The 12,580-nt window shown below is 39.5% G+C and overlaps 1 protein-coding gene across 1 annotated transcript in view; it reads left to right on the top strand.

The window, feature by feature from the left end:
- Positions 1–12,580, top strand: part of zmym2 (zinc finger, MYM-type 2) — a 45,944-nt gene that overhangs the window by 7,398 nt on the left and 25,966 nt on the right. Inside the window, exons 2-6 of the mRNA XM_042494227.1 lie at positions 1,995–2,696; positions 4,329–4,497; positions 8,519–8,673; positions 9,891–10,039; positions 11,358–11,520. Of these exons, the coding sequence (XP_042350161.1) occupies positions 2,010–2,696; positions 4,329–4,497; positions 8,519–8,673; positions 9,891–10,039; positions 11,358–11,520 (1,323 nt within the window). The 5' untranslated portion in view covers positions 1,995–2,009. The remainder of the gene's footprint in view (positions 1–1,994; positions 2,697–4,328; positions 4,498–8,518; positions 8,674–9,890; positions 10,040–11,357; positions 11,521–12,580) is intronic.

Below are 12,580 nucleotides of genomic sequence, written 5' to 3'. Positions count from 1 at the left end.
TGGAGGAGCTGGAAAGCGATACTGAAAGTGGGGATTCAGCACAAGACTGACATCGACCAACCCACACAAAATAAGGAGGGGCTCGTACCAAAAAGAGGTCCTCCTGCTGTCGTTTGGACGTGGTTTTGGTATGAAAAGTCAGACACAGAACTAGGGGTGGGAGAATATACTCGATGCATCGCAGCTTGATCCATGTGCGATACATATAATGACTTTATTGTGAACACAGAGTTTTAACTGTGTCGTGTTTTTCAGCCGCCGACAAGAGACTCATTTCGGCGTTTCGTTTCTCTTTCTCTCTCACGGCTCTCTGCCTCAGACTCAGAAAACAGGGCTTTTGCTGAATTTCGATTGTGACTATTCAGTCACATTTTGCACCCATGGAGCTCCGGTGCCACTTGTAAATCTTTGCAGTATATGAATTGGAGAGCTGTTAGTTTGTCTCCAGCTTACAGTGGATGAATCCTCGATTACAGTTTAACTTTCTGCTAAAATCCAGCTGTTGACTCGAAGCTTCAAGTCCACAGCCAAAGCATTGACACCTCTGACCAGAGTCAAGCCAGGTCCTTCAAAATAAAACCACCACCATTGTTTCACACAAACCAGTCCACATTACATCCCTCGCCAGTGGGAGCATTGCATTCTGGTAGTTGTAGGTTTCTACCTCTTGAGCAAAATCACCCTTTTCTCTGGTCATGTAGCACCAATTTAAAAAGTATTTGCATCTTTCTGCTGCACAGACAGCCTAATTTTATGTGAGGAGCCTCTTTATGTAGGTAAAATATTTCTTTAATCACACACACTGCAAAAAACTACATTGCACACAATATAAAAGATATAAAAGTGCCAGGATCAATAAAATAACCTGAAGCGATATTGCAGTCATATGAGAAAAGTGTCTCAGCAAAAGTGTTTTGACAAGAGAGAAGGTTTCTATGCTGATTTTGCAATAAGATTTCTGTTGAGCTGCACGTTATTTGAGTAGCTGACTCTGAACAAAGATTGCCATAAAAATGTTTAAACATGTACAGGTAATTCAGTTTTATGTTTCAACTCTATCAGTAAGAATACTGAGAGTCGTCAGTGTTATCAGGTTTTATGTCTCAGAAAGGACTAAACCGCTACTGTTATTTGTGCTCATTAACTTGACTGAAGAAGTACAACGTTTTGAGCCTCCTCATCAAGTACGGATGAAATCGAAGAGGTCTTTAAATTTATTTACTAGAGTCCTGCTCTTTCAGGAGTATTATGACTCACATGTTAGGAGTCCTCACCGTAGTACGGGAAATGATTTAAGGAATCCTTGCAGTCGTCCTTCTCTTTCTTCTGTTGTTTTTTGTAGCACAGACTTTTTTTTTTCTCTCATAGCTCATTGCAAATCATCTTAAAAAGCAAAAGTTTGACTTGACCTCAATGACCTGAGTGAAGTCACTCTCCACAGCATCCATTTTCGCTCCAGCTGTTAGCTGAGCATCCAGATAAAGCTGCGTCATGGAGGAAACAGGTTGAAGTTTGGCTTTTGTGTGGGACAAGTTTGGTTTAAAGTTAGTAGGGATGCACCATTGTTAAATTGCAGGTTTTTAAATAACAGTCTGGCTGATGGCTGATACTATTGTTTGTTATTGCTGTTGTTTATTTTGGTGTTATTTACTCTTTTAAGATAAAAATAATTAAACCAATAATATACAAAATATAGTTAACAAAGACAATATATATACGAAACTGATAAAACCAACTAAGTGCATGGAAATATAAGCTATAGGTAATATTTTTGGTGAACTGATGGTTGAAAATGACCCCCAAAATTCAGCAAATGATGGCATAAATGCAGAGGAGGTGGTAGCCAACAATAGCAGCAGGCATGAGGGGTCTGAGTGGGGGGAAGCTGGTCTCTGGGGACACCTGCGCTACCTGTACATCTGTCAGGAGATAATTAGGTGACGCCGGCACCAGCAATCGGTTTTATGACATCTGCCTTTTGTTTGTACCGCCAGGTGGTTGCCTTAGCGATGGATGGGGACTCAGAACCAAACCCTGCCGTAGCAGAAGAGGCAGGGGAGCGGGTGGAGCCCATGGATGCCACTCCCTCCCCCAAGCCACCGACCACGCCCCCTTCAGAGGAAGCTGGGGAGGCAGTTTCCATGGTAACAGAAGAAGATGGAGCCACAAAGGAGGGCGGCACAGAGGACAATGATGATGATGACGTGGTCCTCGTCGGGGAGGAAGATCCCCAGCCTTCTGCCCTCTCCCAGGACACGCCCAGCACTGACTGCCCAGAGCCAGCTGCCGCTGTAGCAGCTGTAGACCTGTCCACGGCAGAGGTGCCCTCCATGACCCCCAGCTCTCCTGCGTCTTCCAGCACAGCCACGGCGGCAGCACCTCCTAAACCTGCAGCCACAGAAGCAGAGCCTATTGTCATTGACGACGAGGAGGACTCTGAGCAGAAAGACACCTCCTCACCAGCGCACCCTGGAGGCTCCTCAGAGTCCCACTCGCCAGGTGCACTCAGCAGCACTGAGCCAGATTCAGAGATCAGGATCGCCAGCGTCACCACACTGGGCTCCAGCAGCCAGAAAGGAAGCTCCGCAGCTTCTGCAGTGAACACGTCGCCGCATCCGGTGGACGGGCAGGAAGACATGAACCTGATGATAACCTCGGTGACATCACTGCAGGGCGGGGCGGCAGCAGCCACAGCGGTGAGAACGTTTAATGTATACCTGGTTTTGTCCAGTTTACATTTACCTCTAATGTCTCTGTGTGTTTTCTTTTTTGAAGTTATATATAAATATATATATAAAATGGATTTTTTTTGCCTTTTGATTGGTATCAAGAAAAGTTGGTTCTTCTGATGTTGTCTGCCAGTAAACATTATATAATTAATGTAGTGAGATTTTTTTATTCCCAACATGCAAAATAAAAGGAAAAAATAATTAAATAAATAAAAATAAGTAAGAAAACAACAGCAGAATACCAACCAAACATATTCAGTAAAAGCAGTATTTCATATCTGAAAAGGAGAAGGAAGTGAATACTTTTCAACATTTTTTATCAAATCAATTTCTTTAATTTTATCAAAAAAAATTCCATAAAACTTTTCCAGGGTCATGGTCCATGGAAAACCTGGAAAAGTAATGGAATTTCACAATCACATTTTCCAGGTCTGGAAAAGTCATGGAATTGGTAAAAATCATTAAAAATTTTGGGAAAATCCTGGAATTTTTGTATAAAATTAATCCAATAATCTTTTGGACACAGTTGTTCAGAAGTAATCTGATTGGATGTCTGCTGTTAGGTTGGATCTTGACAATGGGTTGTTCAAAAAAAAAAGATGCTGAAATTGGATTAGATCATATAATCCATTCTTGGTTTTGATCTGAATCAAACTTTAAGTACAGTGTGGTTACCTGTGATAAAAACAGAAAAAAAATCAGGATTATCCTGATCCCATCAGAAGGTGGACTCAGGACAAAACTTTTTAATTTGGTCAAATATACATACATCAGTTAATATTTTGAGTTTGATTTGTTAAACAATTACAGTGATAAAGTTAGTAAACATAAGTAGAAAAAGCAAAAAAATAAACCGGGAACGCAGGGAGAAAATAAAAAAATGTAATGGTAAACAAACAAAAGAGGACATGAAAAAAATATTACGGGTCATTGAAAAGTTTTGAAATTCTGCTTATGAAAATGAAAATGAAAATTTCGGCCCCAGTATTCACCATACACACCTCTATCAAACCAAACAAAAACTAAACATTCAACAGATCAGTCTGGATTTAAAAAAAACACGCACAAAAAAACAAAAAAAAACAAACCACACTATCAAAAACAACCTATCCTGTACCCTGTCCTACTGTGCCAGTTCCCCTCAATATGTTCTTTTAAAAATGTGTTAAAATGTATTAACTTTTCCTTTCCACACTATAGTTGTTCCATAAATAAACAGCTTTAACTGTAATACAATGATATTAAGCATAGGTCCCCCTTCTATCTTCTGAAATAGCTTTTGGATACTAAAAGGTTGATTATTTTTTTTTCTCTGTACATGATTTGAACCATCAAACATCAGTGAAAGCAGGTGTTCTCTTTGGCGTAGCAGATTTATTTCTGGAAAAGTATCTTGATAATAACACTGCTGTCGGCTGATTTGTATTCCAATATTTATTCATCCAAGTTTCTCTGGCAGCGCTTAGTTAGTTGAGGTTGGATTCATTGCAGGTTCTACAGACGGCGCAGCAAACTGCACTGTTGTTTTTTAGTATTCCTTATCATCGTCATCTTTTGTCATTAAGGGGAAAACTAACCTTAAGCACCTTGTCTGTCTAGGCAGGTGAAGGCCAGGCAGAGGAAAATGGTCTGCAGATTAGTGGTGCATTCAGCCTGAATCCCGACACCCCATCTGGTCGACCAACAGCCTCCTTTAACCCCGGGCGGGGCTCAGGCCCCATGGGCCAGCTGGTACAGAACGGAGACACGGGGACGCACAACAGAGCAGGTAATGAATTTATCTTACAGAGAGAAAAACATGTATTTGAATGGTTCACGTGTAAAATGTTGCGTTTGTGACTAAACTAAAGCACCATTTTTGGCTTTGGTCACTCACTGCAGGGCTTGCAGGGTTGGAAATAAACCTTTTTGTTTGCCTGCCACTGTGGCTGGTGGTTTCCAAAATCTACCAGCCACTCAATAGATTACCATTATTATTTTTTGGCTGCTGATCAAATCTAGCAGCTACTTGCACATTTTACCAGCTTGGCTGGTGGCTGGTGCTAATTTCCAGCCCTGGTTGCAGAACAAAAAATTAAAGCCCATCACACTGTCACCTGAAAGTAGTCAACAATATCATGTGAGTGGTAACAGGCCAAATCTTCCCGTCTACTTTATTATATTTCTGTTTTTGTTTTGAGGAACCTGAATTGGAGCTGTTCCACCTGCAGGTCAGTTCGGGTTAGTTTGGTGTGCATTTTTTTACATTTCCGTGGTAAAACGTTGTGGATGGTACCTTAAGTACCTTTGGAAGCTGTCCCATTTTTGGTCACCCCTCACATGTAACAGTACTATATGTGGTGGAGCCGCTACACAGATCTTTGTATATTTTCGTAGGTGTTACTTTTGGCTTCAATTAAGTTACTATACTGAAAGCCATTGATGGAAACGCAGCTGATGTTGCCTCCACTCTTACTTTCTTCATTGTTTTCATGTGAAAGAGTTGGTGTCTGTTACTAAATTTTTCTTTGTAAAATTTCCCGAAATATTTTTTTAGTTCTTACTTTACTACCCTGTTTTTGATTTAGGGCTGTCGATACTAACTTAATTAAACTGGTCACTGTCTAAGAATGCTCAGTCAATAATGTGGCATTCAGTATGTGCTGATATAAACATTACTTGATACTGGCCTAAAACCCCAAAATCAAATTACACATTTTTCCTCTTACCTGTTGTGATATTTGATAATTAGAGCTGCATAATTAATTGAAATAGTATCAAAATCAACATGACCCAGTGTGCAATCCATATCACAGGAGCTGTAATTTTTTGATAAGGTAACATGTGTCACTGCATACAATGATAATTTAAGAAAAGGTGGTGCTACAGAGATGCTTTGGTTTGCAATTCATTTTCTAGACATAAGGACACATACTTGTTTGTTTCAGACAACAACAAATTGATGGGGTTGAGGGATTAATAGGATATTATTCAAAGTGTTCAGATTTGTTCAGAATTGAGTGAAAAGATGCAGCTCTCTCATCCTTCAAAAACGGGATCATACTGAAAACAATCTGGTTCTACTTTAGCTGCAACACAATACAAGTGCACATTCCTGATGGATTACTTAGTAATGCAAATGCTGTATTTCTACTTCTTCCCCTGCAATCATCAAGAAAGGATAAAATGATTGCTGCTGTGATAATTCTCCAAAGTTTTGAAATACTTCTCATATTATTAAAAAAAGCTGCAGTTTTTTGTCGTCTGATAATCCTTCAGACTCTTTGATTTGTTGCTCCTGCTGGCTCTCCTGGATGGTTTTGTCTCATAACTGAAGTTAAGCACCCTGGCCATGCCAGAAAAGGCAGGAAATAAGAAGGATGTGAATTAGTAAAAATAGATGTAAGCAATGCAGGTTTAAAAAATTTTAAAGAAAAAAATCTGGAAAGAAATGCATTCATCACTTTTTCTAGAGCTCAAGAATACGTACGATTTTACAAGTAAAAGTGATGTAAAATAACTTGTTTGTTTATGAGAAAACTCCGCAGGGAACCTAGCCAAGCGTGGGCAGACTACTTTAGAAATCAGTTAATTTTATTCATTTTGTTTTACTGATAACTGAGATTTTTTTAACAATTACAAACTTAGTGTCACAAAGCTGTCAGGCTGTCGGAGGCACACCAGGCTCTCTCTCACCTAACAATGAAGCTCCGTGGTGCACAGTGTCTCTCTTTCACCCAACACGCAGTCTCTCTCCACCTGACATTGAAGACGTAAAGCACACAGTCTGTCCCTCACTCACCTGACAGTGAAGCACACAGTCTGTCCCTCACTCACCTGACAGTGAAGCACACGGTCTGTCCCTCACTTACCTGACAGTGAAGCACACAGTCTGTCCCTCACTTACCTGACAGTGAAGCACACAGTCTGTCCCTCACTTACCTGACAGTGAAGCACACGGTCTGTCCCTCACTCACCTGACAGTGAAGGACACAGTCTGATCCTTACTCACCTGACAGCGTAGCTCTGGGACACATGGTGTCGGCACTGTGTCTGTCATCACTCCCCTGCTCGAGCTGACTGAAACATGCTGAAGCTCCAGAGCTGATGTTCACATCCAGAGAGAAACGATAAGATGGAGAGTAAATACAGACCAAAATCACAGCAAAAATAAATGTATTCATAGTTGGACTGTTTTTTGTACTTTGAGTATAAATACGGTGCAAGAGTGCATAAAATAGCATAAATATAGGTCCCAGCCATCCGACAAGGGGTCTAAGTTAAGCCCTAAATGTCCTAAAAATGCCCCTGTGTACACTTGACATGTGCAGGTTGCATGTGTTCGGCTGCTGCGACTAGATTTGCCTCTTGTCAATGATGAGCAAGGACAACAAACAGTTTTTTTTTTTTTTATTTACTGATAAATATTATTAAAGTTTTTAATTGGCCCCTGACCTTCTGTCATTTTGTAAAAGCAAATTAAATTTCCCTGAAGCAGAGTAGCCAAGTATTGTAATTCATGTAAACAAATTCCAGTATTCACCCTAACACTTAGTCAGTGAACCACTGTAATAAAGATAGCCTGTGTGCTAAGCAGAAACAGGAGAGTAAAAATTTAGGATGCTCTGTGAAGAATAAGACATTATCTTCATGCCTTTATTTAAAAAAAAAAAACACACTAAACTCCCGCTCTGTCAACATTATAACACTATGAACTGTGGGTAACTCGCTCAAGCAAAATCTGACCTATGGAGCGCCTGCATATGAGGCTTAAATAGTTCCCCAGGGAGCCATCGGACACTTTCTGATTTCACGGTGGGACACACCTGAGCCCTCACAGACTTACTGGCATTTAAGTCTTTGAATTGATGCGGTGGGACACTGGGACTGAGCCTGAGACAGTTTTATGTTCCTGTCTGGCTCGATACGGACTCCAGATGGTGCTGTTGACTGCAGTGGTACCTATTTTCTAAAACTGGCTTCTGGAGGATTTATTTTTTATTTTTTTGGATGCATCATAGTTTTGTGTCTGCAGTTAAAGGCAGCACATCAGAATCACATTTTGAGCAGCTGCCTCCTACTGAACAGCATCTTATCCTGTTCTACATCCACAAAACAAGCAACACGTGTGAAGATGTGTTTTCTTTTTAGGTTGGATCGACCGGTGGGGGTTTCATCATCAACAACAACAATTAATCAATCAATCAAATTTTATTTATATATATCCCCTTTCAAAGAAATCAAAAGCAATTCAGTTGCTTTACAGTTTGAAGAAACAAAAAACAAGAACATAGGAAATAAGCAAAAATGGATCTTAGATAAAAAGACACTACATAAAAGTTAGACTTAAAAGATAGGTTCTTAAATTCTGCTTAAAAGTTTCAATATTTCCAGCTTCTCTCAGATACTATGGCAGGCTTTTCCAGTATGATGTTATTTGCTGGTTCTCAGTATTCAGGGTTACCGCCAATCCTTAAAAAGTCTTAAAAGGTATTGAATTTTTTTTTTTTTTTTCAAAAATAAGGCCTTAGTTGGTATTAAAATCTCTTAACCATTTGAAACCAGAGCAAAAGACATGGCCAAAAATGATCATGAAATAAATGAAACAAACAAAAAGTTAAAAGAAAATTAATCAGCGTTGATTAAACATCAAACAGTGTTGGTCCAGAACGTGAAGAAAATGTTGCTCTGTCATCTTCAGTATTAATGTGTCGTCCTGATGAATCTACAGTCACTGTTTCTTTTTCAACCCAGAAAACCAAAGAGATGTAGGATGAAGACAGCTGTTAACTGTGATTCTTTCCCTCCAGACTCGTGGATCTCTCAGTCAGCTTCAGTCCCCCGCAACCAAAAACAGACGGGAGTCGACTCTCCGTCACCTGCCACTTCCCTGCCTAAACCTCCAGGCCAGTCTTCCTCATCTACTTCCTCCTCAGGCTCCCAGCCACAGCCCAGGACAGTCAAGGTGATCCGCTCTTCACTGAGGTCCTGTTGCACATTAGCATGGTGGACAAACTTGAAATGTCTCATTTTTCATTTTAATTTTATAACTTTATTCTAGAGTTAGGTTAGAGGCATTTTTTTGTATCTGTGTTTTATATTTGTTTTGGCAGTCCTGCTCTTTAACGCACATGTGCATTAAAGGTACACTATGCAAGATTTTTCCTAAAAAACAATGCATAGATTTATAAAGTAAGTATTGCCTTTAAATCATTATTTATGACCGACAGCAGAAGTGTGTGACAGTGTATTTATCTGCAGAGAACCTGCCCTTTGCCTGTATTTTCTTATTTTTTTCTGATTTGAAAACAGTGCCAAAAAATGTTAAAATAGTGAGGCAAAACGCCAAGTGGAGAAAGCTTGTTCCCAAATGACAGTGAACTTGGAGTCAGCTTTCATTTTAACTTTTACTGTCTAAAAACATTAACTGACAATTCCTGCATATTCCTTTAAAATGTTCTTCCAACAAATTTCTTTTTTTTTTTTTTTTACATGAATCAACCAGTAGGATTTAAAACAGAATTTATTTCTAGATTAGATTAGATTACTTTATTAATCCCAAAGGAAACTGAAGCGCTAAGCAGCTCACAGTAAAAAGGAATTACACAACTAGACAGCAAAAACAAGTTAAAAACAACCAACGGATATAAAAAAAATAACACTAGCCTGGAAAAACACTTAAGAGCTAAAACATTAAATTAAAAATCAGAGGACAGAGGGTCAATAGTAGAAAAACTCAGTAAAAAAAAAAGTGAAAAAAAGTGCAAACTAGCCTAGTTATGTGCAAAAAAAGCAAGGAATTAAAAAGCTTTATTGCCGTTGGAAGAAAGGACTTCCTAAGGTGTTCCCTGCTGTTGGTTTGTAGTATTTTTTGTGGTAATCAATGAATACTATCTTGCTGTTTTGTTGTACTGTTTAGCTGTTTTTAAAGGAAGCACATCAGCAGTTTGTGCGACAGATTTGGGATTGTGTTGTCTTTGTTCTTTGTATTTGTTCAGCTACATGGGAACAATCTGTGGTTTGAGAGAACGTGATTTAAACGTATAAACCAGAAGTTTTACGTGGCCAGAATGAATCTGCAGAGGTTGCACGTGCTCCGCTGGCAGCTGATAGTCATAGATTACTTATTGCTGTTGTAAAACGTCCCTGCAGCTAACTCATTGTTCTCTTTGTTCATCTCAGGTGACGTGTGCCAACTGCAAAAAGCCTCTGAAGAAAGGCCAAACGGCCTACCAGCGTAAAGGCTCCACACACCTGTTCTGCTCCACCACCTGTCTCTCTGCCTTCTCACACAAACCCGCCCCCAAGAAGAGCTGCACCATGTGCAAAAAGTGAGTCTACGTCCTGGAGGTGCTGGAAACCATTTCAGTAAAAAACACATCATGGTTTGAAGTTAGGATTGTTCATGCAACAAGTTGGATACCTTAAAGCAGAGGAGTTGTAACAATAAACCAAATCTGTGGTTTAGTTTGACTGACAGTTAAGAGTAAATCAGTGTTCCTGCTTTTGTTTTGTTTCTGTTTAAGATTATTTTTGGGGATTTCTTTGCATTTATTATAGTGGAGTTACATGATAGGAAAGGGGGGAGAGAGAACGAGCTAGAGGCCGCTCGAAGTGTTCCTGTTTTAAAGTAAATTTCTAGCTGTTTTTTTTATTTATTTTTATCAAGTTTTTTTATGTGTTGGGGAAAAACATATATATATTCACATTCACTGTACAGACCTTTTTTCTCCCCTTCCCCCTCCCTATCCCTTATCACGAACACCTGAATATAATAGCCAGAAAGTTGAGAAATAATACATTAATACATGAACACACACACACACACACACACTCACATATTACACAATAAAATAATTTTGTCTGCATTTAGAGTTTCATAGTGAGTTAAGAAAGGCTGCCAAGCATGAAGAATTTCTGAATTGATCTCTTTCATAATAAATTGAATCTTCTCTAGTTGAACATAATAACACAACCTCTCTCACCCAATAATTTATCATTAAAAATAAACAGGCGGCCGTTGTCTCTCTCCATTTTAACAGCATCATCCTTCTAGCAAAAAGAGTACAGAAAGCTTTCATGTTGGTTTGCAGCTCAGTCAAGCTGATATATTTTCACTCCAAAAAGGGCCATAAATGGACATAACACAATTTCTAAAAAAAAAAAAAAAAAAAAAGGTTGCAAATTTTTTTACAGGTTATTAAAGATAGATTCCCAAAAACAAATTTGGAAAGGTCCAAAACATGTCTGGGTGGCAGGTTCTTGACGACATCGGTCGAATTTGGGGTCAAGATCTGCTTTAATCTTGCACAGTGTTGCTTTAGTCCACTGTAGACGATGTACAATTTTTGTAATTCAGCTGCTACATGTTAAAGACAAATAGAGGAAGAGCAGATTCTGCCTGTTATTTTTTGCCACAGTTCTTCTGAAATTTTGTTCACTAGATCTCCTTCCCATTTATTCTTGAGTGACTCCAGCGTCATCGGCTTATATGTGTTTAACAACTGATAAATTACATTAAACTGCATTTCCAGCAGTTTTTAACTAATGTCTTTTCAAGTCTTAATCACTTTTTAAAACTTTTATCGCTTTTACTAACTGATGCACATTTTTTCTGGAGATGTTAATTTATCTGTTCTGTTTTTTCAGGGACATCACAAACATGAAGGGCACCATCGTGGCGCAGGTCGACTCCAGCGAGTCCTTCCAGGAGTTCTGCAGCACAGGCTGCCTCGGCGCATACGAGAACAAGCAAAACCCGCCCAAATCGGGCCTTAAAACCAAATGTACTGTCTGTGGCAAGCTCACAGAGGTAAGTCTGTCCATCACACCGAACAACACGTACTTTTCTTTAGGTCCTCCAGTCGTCACCAGAGACTCATGCCGCTAAAGTCCTCACAAAGGAGTGAAAAACTGAGTAGCAAGTCCGTTGTTTGTTTGCAGCTTTACAGAAGTAAGATCACGTCTTGGTGCAGTCCAGAGGTGTCTCTAATAATGCGGCTCCTTCAGGGTAAACGAAACATCCTTCTCTGTAATGTCCAACAGCCTCAAAGCGACAAGCGTGTTTTGGATGTTCTTTTGCTTGGATGTTTGTCGTTAAAAAAAAGTCGAGTTGCATTTCATCAACATCTTCTCACTTCTTTTCTATTCTTCCATCTTTAATTCTTATCCTTTACAGCTGTACTTTAGCTGGTGTTAAGTCATGTTTTTGTTTTTTTTATTAAACAGCCAGTGGGGTTGTGGTTTATAGCGTGTGGTTAAAAAAAACCCATGACAACCAGATTGTCGTTCTAGTTTTTGTGTCAGAGTCAGAGTATAGATATTAGCACAGATAGTGAAAGCAAAAAATTATCTACCCTCTTCACTTAACATGAACTTGAAAACCTCAGAATGGCGACAGAAATACATCGACTCTTATTTTTCTCTTTGTATTGTACTGAGAGTTGCTAGGGGCAACTAGATTGTTTTTGTGAGTTTCCGTCAGCAACAACCTTCTTTTTTAACTATCTGGACAAAATTAATCAGAAAATATTTGATGAGCAGCGCTACTGATCAAAATTGTCAAGGGAATGACTCAGAAAAAATTAAATATCATAAAAATCCCAAAATACACAGTGTGTGGGGCTTTAATGAGCGTTCTTTTAACACCGTTTCATTGCCTCGTTGTCTCTTTTATTGTCTTCCTCCTCAGGCCACTTTCATTCAATATTTATCTCTTTCTTGTTCCTTGTCTGTCGTCACCGTTCTCTCGTTCACTCTCCTGTTATTGCCGTCTCTCTTTTCTCCAACCCTCCAGTTCAGTGTGGCGTTTTCGGGCCCGTCTGCAGCAGGCCTTCAGCTCAGTCTCCATGGCCACCACATGCTAAAACAGC

The sequence above is a fragment of the Plectropomus leopardus genome, chromosome 10 (genome assembly GCF_008729295.1).
Source record: "Plectropomus leopardus isolate mb chromosome 10, YSFRI_Pleo_2.0, whole genome shotgun sequence".
In the NCBI taxonomy this organism is placed as follows: Eukaryota; Metazoa; Chordata; class Actinopteri; order Perciformes; family Serranidae; genus Plectropomus; species Plectropomus leopardus.
Note: the sequence above shows the minus strand (reverse complement) of the source record. Positions and strands in the feature narration are given on the sequence as shown.